Here is a 24194-nt window from a genome sequence, read left to right as displayed (position 1 = left end):
TAGAGAACTCTTTTATAAATAGGGATATATTCATTTGGTGGTATGAGAAAGGGTGTTTTGAGGAGCAGATATTTGGCAATTGGTGATCTAGCATCATTGGGGGGGGGGCGGAGGGAGGAACACCCATATTTTCATTCCTGCAGAGAGGACTTCTGTGTGGTGAGGCAGGGAGGCTTTCTTAGATCTCTCTCTGGCCTGGATGAAATATCCCTAAAGACGATCTGTCTTCTTTTCCTCCAGTTGCTGGTGTGTCTAATGTGAGTCCTGATTGGTTTCTCCGATATTCAGAGAGTGGCGAGGGAGTGCTTTCATGGAGGACATGAACATTCTTATTACTCACATGGAAAACCCCATTGTAAATTCAATAACGTGGCAGTCTTATTTACCCACTTCAGTCCTCCGTGGGTTTGATGGTCATGAGTCAGCCTTTCTGAATCCAAAGACAGAGAGCCAACTCCGAGCTGTCATAAATCCCCGTTGCGATGCCCCCCTCAGTGGGGTGCCAGGAGAGAGGCATCCAGCCCCGTTTTCTGTCTGTAACAGACTCTAATGGGATTTCTGAGCCTTCTCTCCTTGGCCTCCTTTTAGTGTTCATTTTACCAAGGCTTCCTGGGGTGTTGAGCTGTATCTAATTGGATGACATTTAATAGACTTTCTCTTGGATCCCCCAAACCCAAGAGTATAAAAAATGACCTCACATTAGCCGTGTAGGAAGACTGAAAGTGTAATGGAAAAAAACAACAACAACAACAAGAAGCATCTTATCTAAAATAGTAACCGGCCTCACAAAATATCCACCAATAAACCTAGCAGGAAATGTGTGATTCGTAGATATTTAAGAAAACCCCTCAAAACTCTAAAACCTTACCGAAAGGCATAAAGGAATGCCTAGATAAATGGAGAGACGTACCGTGTTTATATAATATTGTAAAGATGTCAATTAATTCCAAAGTAATCAATAAACTCAATGCAATCCCAATAAAAACCTGAGGCGATTTTTATCAGCCTCAACACGCTGGTTCTAAAGTTCGTAGGGAAGGGAAAACTCAGAAGAACAACAGAGAACTCTTTCTACCAGACAGAGAAATATAACGTTAAGCCATAGCAATTAAAAGTGTGGTACTGATGCAGAAATAGATAAACAGCATCAGGACAACACACTGAGACTGGAAACAGACCTAGGAGTATATGGGGATTTAGTTTATGAGACGGATAGCATCTCACAGTGGAGAAATACTGACCACTTCAGAATAATGATGGGACAATTACTATCTAATTGGAGAAGAATAGAGTTGAGCCACCACCAAATATATTACAGAAAAATGAAACCCACTGTATTAAGGAGGTCCATGTAAAAAGGGAAACTTGTAATATTATTGATAACGCCCAGCAAGCAAAGAATGTGCACAGATGCTCAAAGGCACCAGGGGCCTGGAGTGAAAATTAAAAATGACAATGAGGCACCATTTTTAAAAAATCCCCCTTGGGAAAATGAACAGGCTTGATAATATCTTGGGTCAGCAAGGATAAAGAGAGACAATGCTGCTGTGGGGACAGTGAATTAGAAGCTTCTATGGAAGTGAGCTGGGCAATGCGTCTGTCAAAATCACAAAAAGTTGCATGTCCTTTGAGGAAATCATTCCGCTTCTGGAACATATCCTGAGGGAACGTGCAGAGTTATGTCCGAGAATATTCTTTGCAGCATTGCTTGTAATAGTAAAAAGCTGCATAATCGTAAAAGGTCCATCAGGAAAGGAACATTTTTAAAAAAATCTTTTTTGTTTATTTGAGAGAGAGAGAGAGCACGAGCAGGGGGAGCAGCAGAGGCAGAGGGAGAAGCAGATGCCCCGCTGAGCAGGGAGCCCAATGTGGGGCTGGATCCCAGGACCCTGGGATCATGACCTGAGCCAAAGGCAGACGCTTAAGTTCTGAGCCACCCAGGCATCCCGAGAAGAGTGATTTAATACCAGAGAATGATGGTCTGTACTGAGCATGGGATTTTTTTTTTTAAAGATTTATTTGTTTGTGTGTGTGTGTGAGAGAGAGAGAGAGAGAGAATGCAGGGGGAGGGGCAGAGGAAGAGAGAGAACGTGAAGCAGACTGCCCCTGCGCAGGGAGCCCGATGTGACTCAGGGCTCCACCTCACGACCCTGAGATCATGACCGGAGATGAAATCAAGAGTCCGGCACTTAACTGACTGAGTCACCCAGGTGCCCCATGGAGCACGGGATTTTGCAGGCAGGCCATAAAGCTTGGAAACAGACTTAAAGTACTTGTCATATCTGGCGTGTGGAAATAATAAACCACCTCTTATATTCCAAGTTGGTATTGTGCAGAGGGCGAAGAATGAGTTAGACCCAGATGTGGTGACAGGGAGAGAGTCCAAAGCACGGTGGAAAGGGAAAGAAGACAGACCTATTTATACAGCGGTTGTGCATATGTACATAAGTGTTTGTGGATCGAGCAAGGCAGGAGGACGGACATGACTTGTCTGTCTGTGGTGCTGAACTCGGGGTAGGGCAGTGGGAGTAAGAGCAGAGTGGGAAGCGGGGGCATTCCTGTTTTCTTTCTCTCTCTCTTCTTTTTTTATTGGACTTCTACAAAAGCTTGTTTTCATCTGTTACTTGTGTACTTAAAAGAATGTTCCAGAGTCTGTCTGTAGCACAGTGTGAGTCAACACTGGGACATGGCTACCTAATGGGGAATGTCTTTGGAGTGGCCTGCATAGAAATGATTTGGGGGTTCTGAGGAGGTTCCCTGGGGTGGCCCTGGGGAGGCAGGGAGTGAGGGAAAGACCAAGGGAATGAGATTCCTGGCTTCTCCTCCGGTTCATCCAGAACAGCCTCGTTTTGTTTTCTTTAATCAGTTTGTCAAAGTGCTACATAAGATTTAGCATAAAGCTGAACAGAGCTGCTGTTAAAAGCAATGCTCTGAAGCCCACTAACCCAGAACTGGAATGGCAGTGGCCTCACCTTGCTCCACTCTGAGCACTCCTGGGGGCTGCGGTTCAGTTTTTCGGCTTTCATCTCAAGATGGAAGTCAATGGCCCTGGATGTACTCGGCGAGCACCATGATGGTGAAGGGTCTGGGCGCCGGGGAGGATGGTTGAAGAGGCCAGGTGTGGACAGAGGGCAAGAGGACTGACCTCAGTTATTGGAAGGGCTGTCAGGTGAATAGGTTGGTTCTCTATGGCTCTAGGAGCAGAATGAAAGCCATGGGTAAATGGAGATTTCAGGGTCCAAAGGTGGAATGGGCTACCTTGAAAGGTAGAGAGCTCTCTGTTTCTGGAAGTATACAAGCAGAAACTACTTAGCCACTGTGTTTGTGGCAGAGATTCTGACAACAGATGGCCGTTCAAGTAGAGGACCTCCAAAGTTAATTCTTTCCCAATACTGATTGAGCTCCTATGATTCAGGCAATGTGTTGGGCACTGGATCTATGGGGATGATTGAGAGAGACAAGAACCCTCTTCCAGTAAAAAAGCAAACGAGACAACCAATAAGTGAATGTTTACATTTGAGATGTTGCTTCAAGGAATATAGTGATGTGATAGTGCCCGGAAGGGGCATCATTTTTAGCTGGGGACGAGCACTCTGAAGAGATAGCTTAGCCCTGCAGGATGGGAAGGAGCCATTCACACAGAGATCTCCCTGGGCGGAGGGAACACACAGAACAGAAGAAGAGAAGCCACCATGGGCTTGAAGCAGGAGAATGCTGTGATCGGATTTAGGGCTTCAAAAGATCCCTCTAGCCACTATGGGAAGCAGTAGTGGACAGGAGAAGGCGAGGCATGGAGGCCAGGCAGGAGGTCGTTTTAGTCAGGTAGGAGAACAATGATGTCACCTAGAGCTGACAGTAGCAGAGTTGGAAAAAAGTAGATGGATTTAGTTTTATCTTCCATGGTTCGATGTATCTGCTTCATTCAATCCACTGACCCCAGAAGTAGGTTGGCCTTGTAAAGTACTGCTTCCCAAACAATATATTAACATTTAGGGTTGGACTAAAGGGTATTTAATTTCCTTATGTAGTAGCTGTCTTTGTATCTTGAAGTCTACTTGGGAATATCCAAAGAGAAGGATGAACAAGGTCTTGTTGTGATATAAATTCTGATAGAATTGTACAAATAGATTAACCAGACCGCAGTGTAGAAGACCAGGATGAGGTTATGTCCTCCCATGGCCCACTGTCCCCTTGGCTCTGCCACCTTTCCTCCTGCCTCATGCTGTGCAGGTGGGCCAGGCCAAGAGCAGGGCTCCAAAAGTCAGGCACCAGGAGATAGTCACTGGCGAGGACATTTATCGGCTAGAAAGGCTTAGGTGAATTAAGCCCCTCTGAGGTTCAGTTTCCTCACCTATAAAATGGGATTGTTGGATTACATGGAATAATTCCCATAATTTGCTAAGCACAGATGCCTGGTTTTCAATAGAGTGGTCCATAAATGACAAACACTACCACTTCGCCTTCTCTTCACAGCCAAGCTTTTTGGAAGAATTATCTTCCTACTATCTTTGCTTCAGTATGTCTTCTGCTTTCTCTGTGCCCCTGATGTTACATTCCCTAATTTCATACACGCTCCCCGTCCCTCAGCCCCCACTGCCAAACCCATTAGGTGCTACTGTCTTTTTGTACTTGAATTTCCTCCTCTTTAGCACTGTTGAACGCATACCAGTTTCTTAAAACCCTCTCACTGTTGGGTCATTCCGTGACATCATTCTCTGCTAGAAGGTTTTAACATGGAGGGTACCATGATCAGATTTCCGTTTTATAAAAATTACTCAAAGTCGCATAACAGCACCATCATGGCACCAAGCACATAAGAAAGAATGCGTGGAGTTAAGTGTTGGCCAACATTGCTCAGGATTGTCATGATTCGCAATGTCCCATAGCGTTCTGTGCAAACCTCTGTGACCTCTCTCATCACACTGTGTTGTCACCTTTGGTTTTGTTGTTTGCCGTCTCTAAGAGAGAGAAAGCAGATACCTACTATTCCCATTTACTTCTGGGACTTTTCTTTAGACAGGACACTGTGACTTCCTCTAAAGAGTGAGGCCTGAGCAGAAGCGGTCAATGTCACTTCCGGGAGGAAAGCGATGACTTGCCATTGCCCAAGCCTTCAGTGCTTTCTTCCCTTGCATGGTGGATGTGAAATCACATGTTGATATGGAGATGCAGTGCTCAGCCAGCACATCGAGGACAGTAGTGTTGAAGCATCCCCTGAATCTGTAGCAGACTTGAGATGAGTGATAAATCAATCTTTGTTGTTTTAAGACTTTGAGATTTAGTGGGTTGTCTGCAGCAGCAGGAAAGCCTAGACTAACATGAATAAAACAGAGCTCTATCCCTAGAGCTTAATGCCATGTTCAGCACATATAGGACCTTAATAAATAGAGGTGGAAAGCATCAATGAATAAATAGGGAAGGAAAAAAGAAGAAAAAAAACCCAAGGAGGCATCTCCTTAGGCTTGTGTACTGGAGTCCTCGGCTGGTTGGTTCAGTAGGTAAACAACCCTTTACCTTTCTGTAGCATTCATGAAAGGCTTTCATACCTATTGCTCGTGTGTTCTACACACCATTCTTGGAGCCAGATACCTAGCGGGGACTGAGTCTCAGTAGCATGAAGTGGTGGCAGAGTTAGAACTCAGCTCCTGGTCTCTCGATTCCTGGCTCAGGATTTTGTTCATTGCTCCTTAATACCTACAAATGAGGCCGAACTTGTGGACTATAGTTGCATAGGCTGCTGCCAATCACTGGTGTGCCTGTCTCTATGCCAGGCCAGCCCAAGACTTGGCAAGAGAGGCCAGAGCATGTGTCCTAATAATGGACACACTGGGATTCATGCCCAAAGGATGTCAATACACACACACACATGCATACACTCTGTCTCTCTCGCATTTGTTTACACATAAATTCCAGCTTTCCATGTGTCCCCACATGTGCACACTCCCATGTGCACCTGCACACATGCACACATGTATTTGTACCCACGTACTGATACACACTTAAAAACTCTCACTTATTCACATGTAATCATGTGTCCACACATTCACATGCATGTGCATACACACACATACAAATGTGCTCACCCAAATGCTAACGTATACTGAAATATGTGCTCATCTACTCCCAGGCCCCTGTATATAATTTCAGAACTGAAGATAAGACACTTCCTGTATATTCACTCTTAAGTACTTTTATGTATTCTTGCAAATATGTGTGCCCACAGAAACATGCAACCCACACATATTACGTGTACACTTACAACCACAGGAGCAGACATACCTATGTTCATACTGTACTTGGTCATACACATTTCTCTTTGAGGTTACCTATTTCAGTATCTTTAAGCCAGCACACACTATCCCCATGCCTAGGTCCATACATATTTGCACAAATTCATAGTCCCACAGTTTACACCTGTGTGTAAGTACTACACAGACACATAGATTCTGCAGTCTAAGCACTTAAGGCACACTTCCATGTGTCCTGACAAGCTGGATGGATCCCTCTGGGTTCCAGCTCCAGATCTTTCTCTTGTAGCCCGCCAAGAGAGCTGCTCTAGTTCAGGCCTCCCTTCCTTCTTCTCTCTTTTCCATTCCTGTTCCAACCCTACACTCATTTTCTGCATTGCCTCAATGAAAGTCCCTGCAAAGGTCAGATGAAGGTCTGGCAGCTTCAGTGTTCCCCTCGTCAGGAATGGGTAGAGATCCCCATTGCTTTTCTGGCTGCCTCTCTCTGCTCTCAGGTCTGTTAGCTCTGGTGAATAAAGCCAGGCCTTGGGAAGCAGACAGTTGGGCCTGGGGACTCCAGCTGTTTATAGAGCTGCTCTGTACTCCTGCTGCTCTGGGAGAACAAACACAGCCTGGAAAGTTTCTGCCACTGGGACTCTGTCCATATTACCATGGGCCTAGGAGACACCACCAGCTCTTTGCATGGTCGGCGAGGCCGGGTCCTGGACTGGGAGTCTATTCAGTGACGTTCCCCTTCATCTCTGATTTCCTTATAAGGAAACAAGCAAGGGCTGGGGAATTCCAAACATCCAGGAATGAAATATTTATATTTGGCTCAGGAGAAGATGGTCTTTGGGGGCAGATCAGATCTGAGTTCAAATTCTGCCCCTGCCACTGATCAGCTGTGTGACTTTATGCAAGTGACTTAACCTTTCTGGGCCTCCGCTTACTTATCTGTAAAATGGGGATAATATGTCATGCTTCATGGAGGTTGTCATGAGCTCTGAATGAGATGACATAGGCAGGAGTGCCCTGCTCACTGCCTGGCCTGCAGTAGCATTTAAGGCATGCTTGTGGCTCCTGTTATTAACATGGGTCCCGTCTTGCTCCCCAAGCATATTCTGAGTGACAAGGAAAGAGGCTCAAATGGGAAAATGGTCCAAACGGTTTGGTCGGTGGGATCTAGGTGAGAAAGAAGCTGAGTGGGGGAGGGGAAGCCTTGGCCGCACGAACAGCGTTCGACCTGAATTTCTGTCAAATTTGTACGGGGGTTTGTGACCTTGCTCGAGTGATGTCCCCACTCCGGCGGTCAGATTCCTTCTCTGTAAAATGAAGGACTGCCTTCGACAATTTCTTAAGGTTTTTTTTCTAGTTCTGAGATACTAGGTTATGTTCTTTTGAAATTATCTGCAAAGTAAATGAAATGCATATGGATAACTAAGGACCCAGTGGGGAGGAAAATGACAGTATCGTGGAATGTACGAACTGAACAGGGTTAACTCCTATTCTGGATTAGCATCATTAAGAAGGAGAAAACTGTGTCACCTGTGGACTACTCCCAAGGAGGCAGCTCATTGCCAAGTCTTCATTCTTTGTCTGTGGATTCGGTTTCTCCCCCGCAGGGGGCCATGTCCCCCCGGGCTTCCCTTGTGGGCTAGCTCCAGTTTTAGTGTGTACGATTTTCCCCTGAGGCGTGCTGAGCCTGGCACGAGGTGAGGTTGGATTTCCACGTTTGTGATGCTTAGGTGGTTGCTTAAGCCTGTTGTGCGGCTCTGTGGTCCCTCGATTTCCTGAGTCTTTGTGCTTTGATGTGACTCAGTGTGGTGCACAGCGGAACAGCTTCTATGGGTCAGGAGAACTGGGTCTTTAGCCCTGGCTGGTGTGTCCGTATCTGCTTCCTCAGCTGCACACTGGGCAACAGAGTGTCTACCATGTCTACTGCGTACAGAGTGCTTGGAAGACCGAGGGGTTAGTGCAGGCATCAGATGAGAGAGTGGGTGTGAAATGTGTTGAAAATTATAAGTGTTATTTAATAATTATGGCTGATATTCACTGTGCTTGTACTTTGCATCAAGCACTGTGCTTGGAATTTTCTATGCTTTGTTTCCTAATCCTCACAACAGGTCATAAGGGGGAGGCTACTGGTACCCCACTCTACAGATGAGGAGGCTGACTCAGGCTACCCTGTCCAGGGTCATGGGGCTGAACCTCAAGTTTTGTCTGGCCATGGAAGATTGTGTCTTAACTGCTATGCTGTCTCTAGAGAGAGCAAAAGGCACCAGGACTGAAGTCTGGAAAGGTAGACAGGAGACATGGGGGAGGGGAAATGGAGGGTCAAGGTCCTACACTGATCAGTGATAGCTTTGGGGGCTCCATTGTTATCATCATCAACATTATCATGGGAAACATTAAGAACACTGACAAAAAGCATTTACTGTGATAAAAACTTTCTTGCACATAATTTCTACCCATGATACCTTGATGAAGTCAGTATGTTAGTCACCACTGGGATTTTACGAGGCTTAAAGACATGAAGCAAGTTGGCTCCTCATACACAGTGAGTGAGGTCGGGTCCGTGTGATGCCAGAGCCGGTCTTGTAACCCCCAAACAAGATAAGGGCAAAACTGCTGTTCCTTTAGGAGGAATCTGTGTCTAGGAAATCGATCTCTGTGCAGCCATTGTAGGGAAACAAGTTGGAGAGCAGGTGTGTATACCCGTCCTCCAAGAACCAAGTTCTTTACAGAGCTGGGAGATCCCTGACTTGATCTGATGACTACTTACCATTCCAGAAGAAGAGTGGAACTGTCAACACTCACCATACAGAGCATATGAATAATGTGCTTCTGATTTGGGAGGGATAAGAAGAAAAGCATTAGGAGCTCTCAAGACATCCATTTGAAGCATGGGAAAACTTGGCTTTTTGACCTGGATACCAATAAAAGGCAGCCATGTTTGTTCCTAGTCAATAGGTGGGATCATCTCTGTTTGGAGATAATAGGCCTATTAAATTTTAGGGAGTTTGATCAGTTGCCTTTGGATGCAGTCAGGGTCGACTTGACCCTATCAAGACAGGCCTCTTTGCAAAAGGACAGATTTTGGACCATTTGCCCCATGACCTAGAGAGCTCAGTGATTTTTGCCAGTCTGGGATTGAAAGATTAGATCTAATCTCCATAAATGTTTAGGACCAAATAATTGTGTGAACCAACAGACCCTACTTGATGTTTGGTTTATTTATCTTAAAAAGTCACCGAGCACCTGTTATTAAATCACTGTGCCAGCTGCTGAGGTTGCCACAGGAAATGAGACAAGATTGCACCCCAGCACTAAGTTACACGGTAGCGAGAGCAGGGATGAATAAGCAGACCGTTAACAGTGTTCCATGTTACTTACCGAGTGGTAAGTGCTACTATGGACACTGTAAAATATATCACAAGAATGGGTGGAAAGAACTCATTGTAGCCTTGGGTCAAGAATGCAGGTGAGCTCACACGTATACACAGGTGCGAAAGTGTGCCAGCTGCTTCTGCAGGTAATCCCAGCATAGACTTAGAGGAGAATAGGAAGGAGTCAGTAGGGGAAGGAGGGCTGGTGTGGTGCTCTAGGCAGAGTCCTCCATGGCATCAGCCCAGAGACATGCCTGTCTGGAGAACTTCAGGCCTTTCCATTATCCAGAAGAGGACGTGAGAGAGAGAAGAGGTGAGGCAGGGAAGCATCACCGAGGGTCTTCTAAGCTTTGCAAAGGAATTGGGGCTTAATGAAAGTGACGGGGAGCCACCAGGGAGGCGCTGAACAGGACAATGGTGTGGTTGGATCTGTATTTCAGGAAGACCAAAGTGTGAGAAAGAAGGCTCAGAGTGGGGCCAGATGAGAGTTAAGACTCTTTTGCAGTAACGTGAGCAAGTCCCACGGAAGCCTGAACTTGACTAGGGGTAGGGGGATGTCCAGAAATGGGTGGATGTCCAGAAATGGACTTCCTGGCAGTAACATCTGTCTATAGGACTTGGTGATTGGCTGCCTGCTCTCACTTGGCTCATGAAGTGATGACTTTAGGCTGTTCTAATTACTTTCTCACAAGCTCAATCACTCCTTTCAAAACCAGTACAATTGATTTTTTGTTGTTGCTTTGTTTTCAAGGATTGGGAAAAAATTTTAAAGTAGTAAAGTATTTATAATCACAAATGCAATATTTGCTCCTTGCAGAAACTCAAAAAATAGGGAAAGAATGAAAGAAGAAAATTAAAAATTATCTGTAAGTCTGCAGTCCAGGGATAATTGCTATTAATGTTTTCGTATTTTTCCCTTCTGGTCTTTTTTTCCAGTATAGTGATTTATTTTAAACTTTTTACAATGAGAATGTTGAAGTACACACAAAAGCATAGAGAGGACTTGAATCAACCCAATAGGCCCACTGAGGCTTCTCGAAGCAGCCTTCCGCTCTTGCACAGTTGAATTGTAAACTTACAAGTAGCTCTTTACATTTTCTTTTTTCCATTTTTAAAAAAAGATTTTATTAATTTATTTGTCAGAGAGAAAGAGAGAGAGAGAGAGCATAAGCAAAGGGAGCAGTAGGCAGAGGGAGAAGCAGACTCCCCGCTGAGCAGGGAGCCCAATGTGAGACTCAATCCCAGGACCCTGAGATCATGACCTGAGCCGAAGGCAGACACTTAACCGACTGAGCCACCCAGGCATCCCAACGTTTTCTTTTCATATAAAACTTCAGCCTGTTGTCTTAATTTTATGTCTGTGGTCCTGGGTGTTTGGTGTGCACTAGCCCTGCTGGCTCTTTGGCCGTTTGTTGACGGATGTCTTTACCCAGAACACTGAATAAGACAGTAACAATACCCAAGTCGCATGGTATGCACTGGAGATCTGAAAAAAATACCAGATTCCCTACCTCCTCAGGGGAGCCCAGTGCAGAGGGGACATACTTCTGGGAGCGAGACGTCCCCAGCAGGAAATAGCAGCCTATATTTTGACTCACTCACCATAGTTGTCTCCGCAATGGAACCGAAGCTGTTGATGAAAATGTTGCAGCTCACGTTCACCGGGGGACCTGCCAATCAAGAGATATTTCCTGCTTAGCTCCACGGCCAGGAAGAGACCCCCAGGACAGGACCCCTTCCTGGAACACTGACTTCAGGGATGGCTCCCTCTTGGTGGAGGAGACCCTTGCTTGCCCTCCACCCCACACCCCTGAGCAGCAGGGGACTCCCAGCCACATGACTGTGCCAGATTCCCTGGTCCCCAAGTGAGCACCAGGTACAGAACACCAGAGGCTGAGCTAGGATGTACTTTCATTAACACAGGATGATTCATCGTCCTGCCATATGGCTGAAATCCCTTCCCCAAGCCCCATCAGCTGCCTTCTAATTTGTGGCTGAAATGTATTTACGGCTCCAGCATTTGGAGGCCATCTTGGGAATCGCAAGGAACAGCAAGTTCCTTGCCTTGAACTTATGAACCAAGAAAGATTGCCTGAAAGGGCGTGGATGGGGGTTCCCAGCGGAGGAATCCAGAGGGAACCTCAAGGGAAGTCCGTAAGTCTTTATTAAATACTTTCCAGGCAAGCTTTTTGAATTCTGCTGCAAAAGGTAGGAAAGACATGGAGGAATATTTGCTCTTTGGAATCTCATTATTAGGGGATCTCTGTCCAGTTGAAACCCAATCTCTTCATTTTATACTATTAATTGTAGCAGTTACCTACTACTGAGCATTACAGGGTTTGCTGCTGTCCTGAGAGTGTTACCGAAAGTATCTCATATCCTCTCCACAACTCCAGAAGAAGATATGGTTATTACCTCCATTTTGCAGATGAGCAAACAGAGGCTCCGAGAGATTATTTGCTCATGACCACACAGCTAGTAAGTGGTTGAGCCAGAGCTGGAGTTCAGATTTCTCTAATTCCAAAGCTGATGACTGGCTGTACTTGGAGGAAAAGGTTCGGAGAGAGGAAGGGACATGCTCAAGGTCACAGAGTGGTAGAATGCGGGATTTTAAGCACTGGGCTTCCCCATGAGCTAACAAGGGGTCCAATATAAAATAACCAGAGAGGGCCGGGGTGCCTGGGTGGCTCAGTGCGTTAAGCCCCTACCTTTGGCTCAGGTCATGATCTCAGGGTCCTGGGATCAAGCCCCACAGCAGGCTCTCTGGTTGGCAGGGAGCCTGCTTCCCGCCCCCCCCCTCCCTCTCTGACCGCCTCTCTGCCTACTTGTGATCTCTGTCTGTCAAATAAATAAATAAAATCTAAAAAAAAAAAAAAAAAGTAACCAGAGAAGGGTGTGAGACTATGGGGTAAGATTGCTATGAACAGTAGGAGTCTAGGTATAAGAGAAGTTCTGGAGAGCAAGGCATAAGGAAAGATCTCCTGAAGGTGATAAACCTTGAGCTGACCTTGAAGGCGGGTAGGACTTGGATAATAGCTCATAATCCTTCACATGGAGATTGCAATATGCAATCTGTGAAATTTTTCAGGCCTGCTTTCTTGTTGATCCGCATGAGGTCCTGAGGGGGCCAGGGCGAAATCACTGTCTCTGCTGCGGAGCTGAGAGTTTTAATAACTTACTGAGGCTTATTTAGCCAGCAGGTAGTGGAGCCAGGACTCACACCCAAGTTTTCTGATTGTGGAAAGAAGGAAGCAGATGTCTTTGTGTCCTCTGTGATCCACTCCTCTCTGTCCCTCTTTAAAGAGCAGCCCAAACATTTTACCCAAACTCCGTCAAAGTTTCCTTCTTTTCAGAAATCTTGGTGTGCAGGAAGGGACCCAGTCTTGTGGTGGGAATCCAGGCTTTCCCTCCAAGGGAGTGCCGGGCTCCATGGGTTTTCAACACAAATCCGGTACTCACGGGCTGTCCAATTCAGGCATGCCCCTTCCCATTTCTAGGTTACAACTTCCCCATCAGTCTGGGAGAGTAGTTCTGGATCTGGGTAGACACTGTGAGCTCCTTTGGTTTGGAATCCCCTTATGGAAGCCATCCATGTGAACTACGAGGTTATAGGATTTGGGGACTGAAGGGTTTCTTAAGGGTCACCTCATCAGTTTCTTCCCAAACTGCTGTAGAATCACTGGGGAACCATTTGTCTATCTATCTACTTATTTTAAAGATTTTATTTATTTATTTGACAGACAGAGATCACAAGTCGGCAGAGAGGCAGGCAGAGAGAGAGAGGCGGGGAAACAGGCTCCCTGCCGAAGAGAGAGGGGCTCGATCCCAGGACCCTGAGATCGTGACCTGAGCCAAAGGCAGAGGCCTAACCCACTGAGCCACCCAGGCGCCCCGGGGAACCATATAAACTGCAGATTCCTCGGCCCGATCCCAGACCCAGTGAACCTAACTCATGGGAGCTTAGCCCAGAATGTATTATTTAACAAGAGACCGGGGTGATCCTCACGCACAGCCAAGTTTAGGGACCGCTGCTAGAGTGGCACGAGCTGCCTGCTGAAGGCTGAGTGCTTGAACACCTCAGAGAGTGGGGATCTCGCTTCATCGTCCGCAGCTCTTTCCATAGCTGGTTACTTCCGTCTGCTAAAAAGATTCCCTTATGCTGAGTGGAAATCTGCCTCCTCGTCACTTCCACCTAAACAAAGACCCATTTAAAAAAAAGCCCCCCCCACCTCATTTAGACTCAGACCCAGGCTTTTCTTTTCATTCGTTCTCATACCATTAAGATGCCCCAAAGAGTTACTGCCCGTGCCTCGAAATGACGCACTCAGAGTTCCCACCCAGGCCCTGCAAGTGTCTGCTGCTGTGACTCCCATATAAATTAGATCCTGATTTATGTGTGTGAGAGGGCGCCAGCGAAAGGGACCCCATGGGGAGGTGCGATTCATTGATATAAATCTGAAATTAAATTATCCTCAAGAAAATTACAATCTGGCTGCCTTTGGCAGCAGGATAATGTATATATTTCATTAAATATTAAAGTTTAATTTTGCTTTTGTGTATGTGTTGGTATTAGGCTGTGTCCCTGATCCTGGGAGCCATTATCCTACACAAAGTCTTAAGAAAGATATAGACTATCCGTGCTAGAAGGGCGTAGGTCCTACTGGATTATTTTATAAATGCAGAAATAGAGGCCCAGGTATGTCAAGTGACGGCCTTTGGGTCGCACTGTCCGGTCAGCCATGCAAGGACTGGACTCCAGTTTTCACGCACTTTCCTTCCATGTTCTGATCTGTATTGCCACTGTGCTCTGCAGACTGAGGCTGCTGTTCCTGCCACTCCGTCTTCAGGAGAGTCAAGAGCAGGCAAGTTTTCTGATGCTTGAAGGGGACTGCTGAGTGATTAATCACTCCGTGGAGTTTTCAAACAACGCAGGCTTCTTCCTTTGTGTTAGGGTCACAGGGCCTTATCTACACGGCCTTTTTGGGAGCTCTGTGGTTTGTATGGGACTTTTGGAAATCCTATTTGTGCTTCGAGTGGAAGTGTGAAGGGACCAGAGGATTCGGGGGCAGGAGAACCCTCATGCCAACGTTTCAGCTCTTACCATGAGGGAGAACAGAGGAACCTTGCTTCCCATTTCCTGGGCAATGAGGTCGGGTGGCGTTCCAGAAAGATGTACCTTGCTCAGAGCCTGACTTGGAGGGCACTGAAGTGGGTAGAGACACTGCAGGTTTGGGAAAAGTCTAAGACATTATCTAGTCCTGTAGATTTGGGGCTCAGATGTTCCAAGTAAGTCTCTCAGACTGGGGAGGAGAAGGGCCCTGATTCAATAATTTTATAGTCTGGGTGCAAATTTATATCTTAAAACTGTCCACTGCTAACCAAGTAAGTAAGTAAGTAAATAAATGAATGATTAAATAAATCAACAAATCACTAGTGTTAGACAAAGAAGTGAATGTAGTTAACTGAGTGAAAATCCCTAGTCTTGATGGCGTCCCTTGGGAAAGTCACTTAACTGTTCTAAGCCTTAGCATATATTCTGGTTCATTCGTTCACTCATTCCATGTTGAAAGGTTTATTGAGGGCCATCTATGTGCCAAGTGCAGTTCTGTGCATAGAGGATGACGAATACATGAACCCTGGATGCGTACACAATCAAGTTCCACTCTCCTCTCTCAGGAGAGCTGGACTGCGGCACTCAAGATGGAGTTCCGAGAGAGCCCACCAGGGGGCGAGGTGGGCCGGAATTTCGGAAAATTGCCAGCAGTGCGGGAGGTAACCTGGCGGTCAGGTCTTGAATGTATTCGATTTGGCCAATGGTGTTTCTAAAAGATATCATTTAGCTGCCAACTTGGAAGATTTCACAGAAAACCCCAGACTCAAGTGCCCGGGGCCTGCATTCCTACCTGGCAGCCACCTTAGAACCCGACAGGTGGCGGCCCTTGGCTGAGCCTATGCTTTCTGGTTTTCCCCATCCCCATCCTGCATCACTCAGGTGTCCTACCTGATCCTTCTGGGTGTCTGAGATTGTGACTCTGGTGAAGGGCTGGGGTCCAGGCACTATGGCAGCAACCTTGGTCCTTACCTGTCCTTGAGGGAACCAGGGTCATGTTAAGGATGCTGGAAGATAGGGCCTCAGGAGAAGGGACTAGGGGAGCCTGGAGGTAAACAGGAGTGGGAGGTGGGCCCCCAAGAATCACCCCAGTGCATCTCACAGACCACTCTCCATTTGCAGAGCACTCTGAGAAGGGTACTTAGGGAACGGGGAGCAAGGTAAGCAAATATTAGGAAGCTGTTACCAGCTGTCACATCCCTTATTTGGTCTTGGACTTGAGCCAAAAGGAACAGTGAGGAAGGGCATCTGGAATCAAGAATTGATTTGGAGGCTAGCAGTCCTCACAGTCTTCAGAGGCTAGGCTAGTCCTTGAAATCAGATTTCTGCAGGGGTCCTGGGGGGAAGGTCAGAGTATGCAGGGTCCCAGGAGCACCCCAAGACCACACCTGCAGAACTCGGCTCTGCTTGAGATCGCTGCAACTTCTGGGGCATCCATGGACAAAGGGGACCCGTCTCCTCTAGTAACAGACATCGGGATCTTGTAGGACTCTGAGAGCTGGAAGAAGCTTTTCAGATCACTCCGGTGAGGATTTGTAAATTGGTCACCCACAGGGCATATCTGGCTCACAAACTGTTTTGTTTGAATTTATATGTTTTTGGCATCAGGAAATTTTGCATAAATCTTGATTTCTGGCTCTTCTTAGAATACCGGATGATCTGGAAATGTGGGGCCCTGATTCCTGCAGGGTAACTGTGGGCTGGGGCTAAGGAGAGGCTGTTCCCTTTCAAGGGGTCCGCACCTCTATTTCTCCACGGTCCCTACAACCCCCTTTGGCCTTACTTTTGGCTCACCTCACTCAGTAAAGTGACCTGCCTAATCTCTGTTGCCATTTGAAATCGTGACTCTGAGAATAGAACGTTTCAAAATTATATATTAATCCCTGGGACCTTCCAGCAGATGAATTTTCATTGGAAGTTTCTTCTCTAAAACAAATAAAAGTAGGACAGCTTGGGGGAGAAGCGAGGGTGAGTTTGCTCCTTATTCCCTCGACTCCCTTTTTGGGCACATAGTGGAAGGCTGAGAGCTCCATGAAGCATAGTTTAAAGCCCACAGGTACAGCCCACTCAATCCCCGCAGAGATGAGGAACTGAAGCCCAGAGCAGGGAAGTGGCTTATCAAAGTTCAGAGCTACGTTTGTGCCTGAAGCAAAATGTGGACCTGTTTCTCCACATTCCATGTTTGTCTATCTGTCCATTATGCCAAAGGGAGGCAGTAGGTTTTAAGACCTTTTTTTTTTTTTTTTTGGACAGAGAGATCACAAGTAGGCAGAGAGGCAAGCAGAGAGAGAAGGGGAAGCAGGCTCCCTGCTGAGCAGAGAGCCCGATGCGGGGCTCGATCCCAGGACGCTGAACCGAAGGCAGAGGCTTAACCACTGAGCCATCTAGGCGCCCCACCAGTAGGGTGACTCCTAGCAACCAGAGGTGCTGCTGAGGTTGATTCTCTGAGGCTTTCTTTGGACTTGGTGGGGAGGAGACAGAACTAACAATGTCTGCCACTGAGAGAGGGAAGAGTGACGGGATTCATCCCAGGAGTTTACCACGCTGCCTGCTTCTGTAATCTAGGAAAGCAGATCCCGGCGGATCTGGAAGGCAAGTTTTCTCTACCTTTAAAGTTGGGCCTGATCCTGGCATCATATCCAGAGGTTCGCCCCATTAGCTTATCCAGGAAATCCGAGGGTGACATAGGCTTGGGCGCGGAGCGGGCAGCTTCAGCCTCCTTGGAAGCAGCAAGGCTAAGAAAGGAGAGAGGAAAGCAAAGGGTTAATGATGACCCTGAGCTCACAAACCAGCCTTGCCCACACCCAAGAACCACCAGAGTGTTCTCAGCCTGAGAAATAGACCGTGTGTGTCCTTAATGAGGAAAGACCAGGTTCAGCTGTTTACTTGGCCAGCTGTCGGCCAATGTGGGACCCTTGGCAGGCGGCTGTGGATCTGAGGCTGCCGAGAAGCCTCTGCCTCCTCAGGCTTCGTCTCTGGGGTTTTGTGCAATCGCACTCCGCTGCTGGGCCTCCCCGGGGAGGAAACTGAAGGGTTAACTTCCCAGGAGGCCCAGCCCTGTGTTTTTGGCGCCTGCACTCTCACGGGTCTGGGGGAAAACTCATCCAGAGACTATCTCAGAGATCTCATAGTCCAGCCTTTCCCCAAAGTTGCTCTTCAGAATCAGCCACTAATTAAAAAAAAAAGTTGCCAGAGTCAAATACATTCGGGAACAGAAATTTAATCAGGCATCTTTACCTTGAGTCTTCTCAGAAGCTTTAACAAGCTTGGAGGCCTATACTTAGGGGACCACCGTCTCACGAAACCTACACTTTTGAAAACACTCAGTTGGGAACATTGAAGTACAGTTAGTGGAAGAGACGGAGGCAGGTCCCAGAGTAAACCAGTCTGCCTCTGTGTGTCCAGACCGGAGGATCTGAGAGTGGAGTGAGAGGGTGCTCCACACTGTCTCTGTCACCAGCCCCCAGCAACAAAGCGGTTTTAGGTCCTCACTCATGCCGTAGCATGAATTACTGATGTCTACGAACAGTGGCTCTCCCCCTGCCATGCTCTCAGAGGTGTGCAGATTCCCCAAAAGGGTCAAGATTGGAAGCTGAAAGGTTCAAGAACAGTTGTTTGTGTTACTTTGGGCCAGAGAGCTTTCCTAGTCCTGAAATGATAGCAGGAGATAGCTGGGAGCAAGTGCAGCTGTGGTGTGCGGCGCTGTCAGGAGCTGGTACGCTGCGGGACGGCCATGCGTAGAGGGATGAGTGTGTGCACGCATGTGTGTGTGTGTTGCATAAGATGGGAGCTTCTGTCACCTAGCCAAGTAGGACATTGTGTTCCCCAAAGATCCGCACTCAACCTCTCTTGTTTTTCGCCTTTGCTTGTTTCTGATCTCACAGTTTTAACGGTTTAAGTGATCACCTCTAATGGACGACTCTCAAGTCTGTCTCCTCCTGGTTGCCGCAGAAGCCCCCTTTTCTCATTTGCAAACACCCGCAGGGCGTGTCTAGCTAGATGTCCTGCCTGTGCCTCAGATTCATCTCGTGAACGGAATGCCCCAGCTTCCTCTCTGAACTTGCTCCTGCAGATCCCACTTCCCCAGACAGCGCCAGAGTTTGGCCACTGTCTAGGTCTACAAGCTCCAGAGCCATCTTGTCTCCTCATCCCCCTTTCCTGTCACATCCCTCGCTCACCAGGCCCTGGACCATGCTACTCGGTAATATAGTTGTGCTTGTGTTTGAAGACCAGGAATCATGGCGTTTTTATTTATTGTTTACTTGTTCTTTCAATCCCCTGCTGTGTCAATCATGGTGTCTCAGGCATAATTGATACTCGGTGACTGCACAGTGAATGAATGAATGAATGAATACGATGCTACTTTAATTAATCAAATATTCTGGTTAGTAGGGTCTTCATAAATATTCATGTATGGATTAACAATTTTTAAAGTAATTAGGCTATTATTTCCAGTAATGAAGAATACCGAAAGTGATCTGGTATTCCTGTGCAGGTCCAGAAGGCACTTCAGGATTATTAAACACTCATGTTACCTAACCTGAAGATCCCTTATCCACATACTCAGGAATTCATTATGATTGTCAAGATGAGGGACAATGCATTTTACTGTTTGTGTGTGTGTGTGTGTGTGTGTGTGTGTCTGGATGTTTGTGAGAGGGTGTGATGTGTACAGGTTTCTAGGTGTGATATGTACAAGTGAGTGGATGGGTACAGATGTGTGTGGGGACTGGGATGTGATGGGGTGTTTGTGGATATGCGATGGATTGTGTTACACAGATACGTATGTGTAAACATGTGCATACCTCTGTTCATGTGAAAGTGTGTTGTTACGTGTGGCATCTGTGTGTGTACATGTGGGGTGGATGTACGTATTGGGTATAGGGTGTGAATGTGTGGAAGGCTTGTGTGGATGTGTGGATGTGGAATGCACATTACCTGTATGTGCTTCTGAAATGTACTGTGAAATGTAATGTAAGATAGCGCAAAAAGAGTGAGAAGAACAGATGACTGGAATTTATCCTGTATCACTTACTTATAAGCTGTGTGACCTTGGAGAAGTTACTCAACCTCTCTGAACTTGAGTTGTCCCATAGGTCACATTAGTTTTACATGAGTGGTGACTGAGGTAGCACAGCTAAAAAACAACCAAGGACAGTTCTTGGGACATAGCGGGCACTCGGTATACTGTCTTGCTCTTGCCTTGCTCTGTGTGTGTGTACGTGTGTGAGTGTGTGCATGTGTGTGTGCATGTGTGCGTGTGTGTTTGAAGCTCTTCAGAGCCCGTCTGGGGGCATCTTCTGGTCTCACTGCTGCTTTCCGCTGCACCACTGGCCCTACGTGGCTGGGAGATCTCGCCCGATGCCTGCTGTGGGCCCAAGTTAGACCGAAGTCCCAGCTTTTTCCCCATTCAGCACCAGACTCGTGGCTGCTCTGTGGCTCTGGCGTGAGCCAAAGGGACCACAGGCATCCAACTGGTGATTTACGACTTTTCTGCTGCTATAATTCACTTCTAGAGCCTTTCTAGGAGTGGTGGTTATGAAGCTTTCATAAGCTCTGTTCTCTCTCCAGCCCCTCCTCTCAGATAATAAGATTTGGGAACATGGTACTCCCTCCCAGCAGCTAGGAGAGCACCAGCCATCTCTTGGCCCTTAGGCCTCTTTCATAAGCCCGAATCCTATTATGCCGTACTGGGAGAGAATGAATTCGCCCCAAATTGCCCCCTACCATTTGCTATTAGCAAAATGTGCCATTTAATACCAGAATCCTCTTCTAAGCCGAGGAGTCCTCTGGTCACCCAGCTCTCAAGTCTGCAGCATTTGCGGTCCAGTTACCTGGCCACTGACTCCCTATAAGCTCTGGCACGGGGAGCTGAATTGAGGGCATGGAGACTCTGAGAGGTTAAGTAACTGGCCTCAGGTCACACAGCACTTTAACGACAGAAGGGTTTAGAACTCAAATTTTAAGGCGCTGCTTCATCCAAAAGCTACAACATATGGGAAAGCCTTGTAAACTGTGAAGAGTATCCACAACTTCGCTACTATTGTTACTGTTTGTGGTGGAAGCTTATGGTTTTCTGTGACATCTGGGAGCATCAGAGCAGGAGTCTGACTCGACAGTTCTGATCCCGAAGCTGCACTCCCCACACTGAAACGTGGAGAAGAAAGGATTGTGGGTCGCCCCATGATCTGTGTCTTCAAGGGATTCACAGCAGAATTCTTTGAAATTCTGAGATTCATTAGTCCCAACTGGTATCCCGTACCTGTGGGTTTTCTGGGGATCGCTTTCACGTTTTTGACCCTGTTTCTGCACCACCTGTTCTCGTCAGTTACAATGTTTCCTTAAATCACCTCACTTCTTTCAAACTTACTCTTTTTAAACAACGGACTTGGTATTTCACGACTTAAAAATGAAAAAGCACCATTGTTCGCTGGAATAGACATAACCCCCAAGAGGGAAAGCAGTGAAAACAAAACAAAAAGAGAAGCCTAAAATTCCAGTTGCCTGCTATTGATTACCAATATTCACAACGCAAGCCTTGCCCAGAGTCCCAGGGGAAGACCAGCAAGGATTGCAAAAATGTTGGAGACACATTAACACCTGTCTGAGACTTTAATGAGAACTGAAACGGAAAGAGCTCAATCATAATTCACTGATACTCCATGTGAACTACCCCCAGTCATCCCCCAACTCTTACTGCCCGAGACCAAAATCTCTCTAATTCTTTTATACATGCAGAGTCTTTATTTGAATGTCAAAATAGCCATGCCCCTCCACTTGATAATTATTGTACATTTCCGTCTATATTTAGAAAGCACAGTTCACAGGGAATTAGTTCAAGGGCCCCCTATAGTAAATCTGTGCTCTGTGCTTTTGTGCAGAGTACATAGGCATCAAGGAGCCCTTGGTGCACATTTAGAACCACTACCTCTGGTGAACTTGAGCATTTGCTTATAGACCGTGAGCTACTGAACAGAGAAGCTGGGGATGAACCTGAGAAAGGAGACCTTTGATTGTGAGGATTTGCTGACCCTATGAAAGTATTTGGAAATGATGCAAATTGTTTCGGGGATTACTGCAATGTAATGGAGTGAATCAGACTCGGTTGAGACAGATTTGATTAATAGTAATTTCAGAAAGACAGTGAGGTCTTCTGGGACCAAGTGTGCTCTCCCTCACTGGGAAGGCTTTATGGCAAAAGCTGCAGCGACTGGACAGAGTCACCTTAGTGTCTGGAGATTTGTCACACGGGGAGACTTTGGTACTTAAAGGACCTCAGTTTTGACTCCTAATGAAAGAGACCGTGGAAAGATCCAGGAGTGGGTTTCCAGGCGGGGGGTGGGGTGGGGTGGAAGCAGGGGGACACCCTGTGAAGTGGGGGATGTGTGATCTTCAGAGAGTCACTCCCCTTTGTGGCTTTCAGTTTCCCAAGCTACAAAATAAGGGAGTTAGAATAGTCTCTAAGAGTCCTTCTGGCCCTAAACTAAAATTTTATAAGTCTGTAATATTCCCTCTCCCCTCTCCCCCTTCACACATTTGTTCTTGGCATCTAAATTTGTCTGGAATCTTTTGAGGGAACATGAGCATGTCTGTGATGTGGTTTTTCCCAATCCAGTCTCGAGATGTGGTTTTTCCCAATCCAGTCTCGAGATTTCTCTCCAGTGGAACAGCTCATGTTTCAGGGATTTGTTGGAAGAAAGGCCAGATCAATGCTCAGATTCTCATTCTCCTGTTGCAACATCAATTGGAAATAGAGAATCGATATGGAGCTGTCAATCCGAATTTCAAATGAGCTGGGGTTGGCACCATACGGGTGAGAAACGGTTTTCAATTATACCCTGCATGGCCCCACACCACCGAGAACCATTCTGGGTTAGCAGAGGGAGTCCCCCTGACAGATGCCATCTCCATGGCTCAACACGGTAGATAAGTCGGGAGGTCCAGGGTGGGAAACAGGGAGGATACGGTGAGGGGCAGAAGAGAGACTAACAGGCAGAGGGTAATCTAGGGAGAGGCAGGCAGGGCTCCAGGAGAAGCTGCAGGTGCAGGCTGAGAAGGGGAGGGAGGTGGAGCAGGGAGAGGAGAATGTGAACGTGAAGGAGCCTCAGGTGTGGCCAGTCCTATAATCGAAGGGTTCAGTGAGGCACTTAGTGGGACAGTGGAGGCTTCCCAAGAGGCTTTTCGGGGAAAGCGATTTTTTATAGTAGAGCTTGAAGGTGGGGTGTGGGGTTAGCCTGGAAGAAATAGGGGAGGAGGAGCACTTTGAGTAGAAGGTACCGCGCGCGCGTGTGTGAGGGAAGGAAAGGGTTGGGGGGAGAGAAAGAGAGAGAGAGAGGAAACAATGACAAGCGGTGAAGATGAAACATTGAGTCTCTGAGGTTGGGAGTAGCAGGGGATTCGTCCCCCTGGTCTCTGTTCTTACAGTGGGTCTAAAAGTTAAGGTAAGATTACCCCTCGCTAATCCCTTTACAGTACGAAGAATCCATCCTGATTGCTCAGCTATTTCGGGTTATACTGAATCGTGGTCTGGCCAGGCTTGAGGAATGGGCCCTCCCAAAACATCTCAAAGTGAGGGGTGTCCAACTTGGCTTCCAGGCAACTTGTCCTCTGACTTGGGCCAGAATATCTGCCCCCTCTGTCTTGGCGGGGAGGTGATCCAATGAGAGAGTATTTATTCTGGGCAGAAAGCACCTGGTTAACTAGTCAAAAGTTGTCTTAAAGTCTGCTAGCTGCTTGCATGGGCATTTACTTACGACACAGTTTTGAAAGTCACTATGGAACAGAAGAAAACACATTAAGGTGGGAGCTGGGGAACAGGAGTGTAGTTGCAGCTCTAGCTCTAACTCCCTGGGTGGTCTCAGGCTAATTGTGTCTCCTAGATGGGCCTCAACTTCCTCATCTGTGAATCGGCCAGTTGGCATTAGGTCAGGCACAATGGCCTGTTCTGTGTTGAGTGCCCACCTCTGTTCAGCGGGGGGTGGTTGCTCGGAGGGGGGTTCTGGGACTTGACCCAGCAGGGAAGGTACCAGGGAGGCTCATCAGTCTGTCCAGGGACTAGACTGTGGAGTTCCAGCTTGTCTCCATTTTACAGGCCCTCTTGCTGTGAAATCCTCTGCTCTGATCCTTCTGATTCATTAAGCACCCACTAAACGTGTAAGGCACTATGGGGGAGATGCAGACGAACATGTCATTGCCGACAGAAAATGCCCTCCGTGTGGGCAGGGTTTGTGTCTGTCTCCTTCGGGGCTTGGTGTGTGGTAGCAATCAATAATCATTGATGAAGGACCTTTGCCCTCTTGTTGTTGATAGTGGAACAGGTAGAACAGATCAGGTACATACGACCATCAGAGGTCACCATCCAGCTCAGGAGGTATCATTGGATGGCCCTGGTGGTTCAGAGAAGGAAGGCAGTGTTTAGGGAAAGGTGGGGACATGAATCAGAGAATTTTTCTGAGTTTTAATTTTAACCTC

General features: G+C 47.1%; 1 protein-coding gene across 2 annotated transcripts in view; it reads right to left on the bottom strand.

The window, feature by feature from the left end:
* The window catches only part of GLRA1 (glycine receptor alpha 1), a gene marked incomplete at both ends in the record, with an annotated part of 80080 nt that overhangs the window by 31331 nt on the left and 24555 nt on the right, over positions 1–24194 (bottom strand). For both annotated transcript variants that reach the window (XM_080804661.1, XM_080804662.1), the window contains 2 exons: positions 11216–11283; positions 17331–17458. In XM_080804661.1, the coding sequence (XP_080660787.1) occupies positions 11216–11283; positions 17331–17458 (196 nt within the window). The remainder of the gene's footprint in view (positions 1–11215; positions 11284–17330; positions 17459–24194) is intronic.

The sequence above is a fragment of the Martes martes genome (genome assembly GCF_963455335.1).
Source record: "Martes martes genome assembly, chromosome: 5".
Taxonomy (NCBI): Eukaryota; Metazoa; Chordata; class Mammalia; order Carnivora; family Mustelidae; genus Martes; species Martes martes.
Note: the sequence above shows the minus strand (reverse complement) of the source record. Positions and strands in the feature narration are given on the sequence as shown.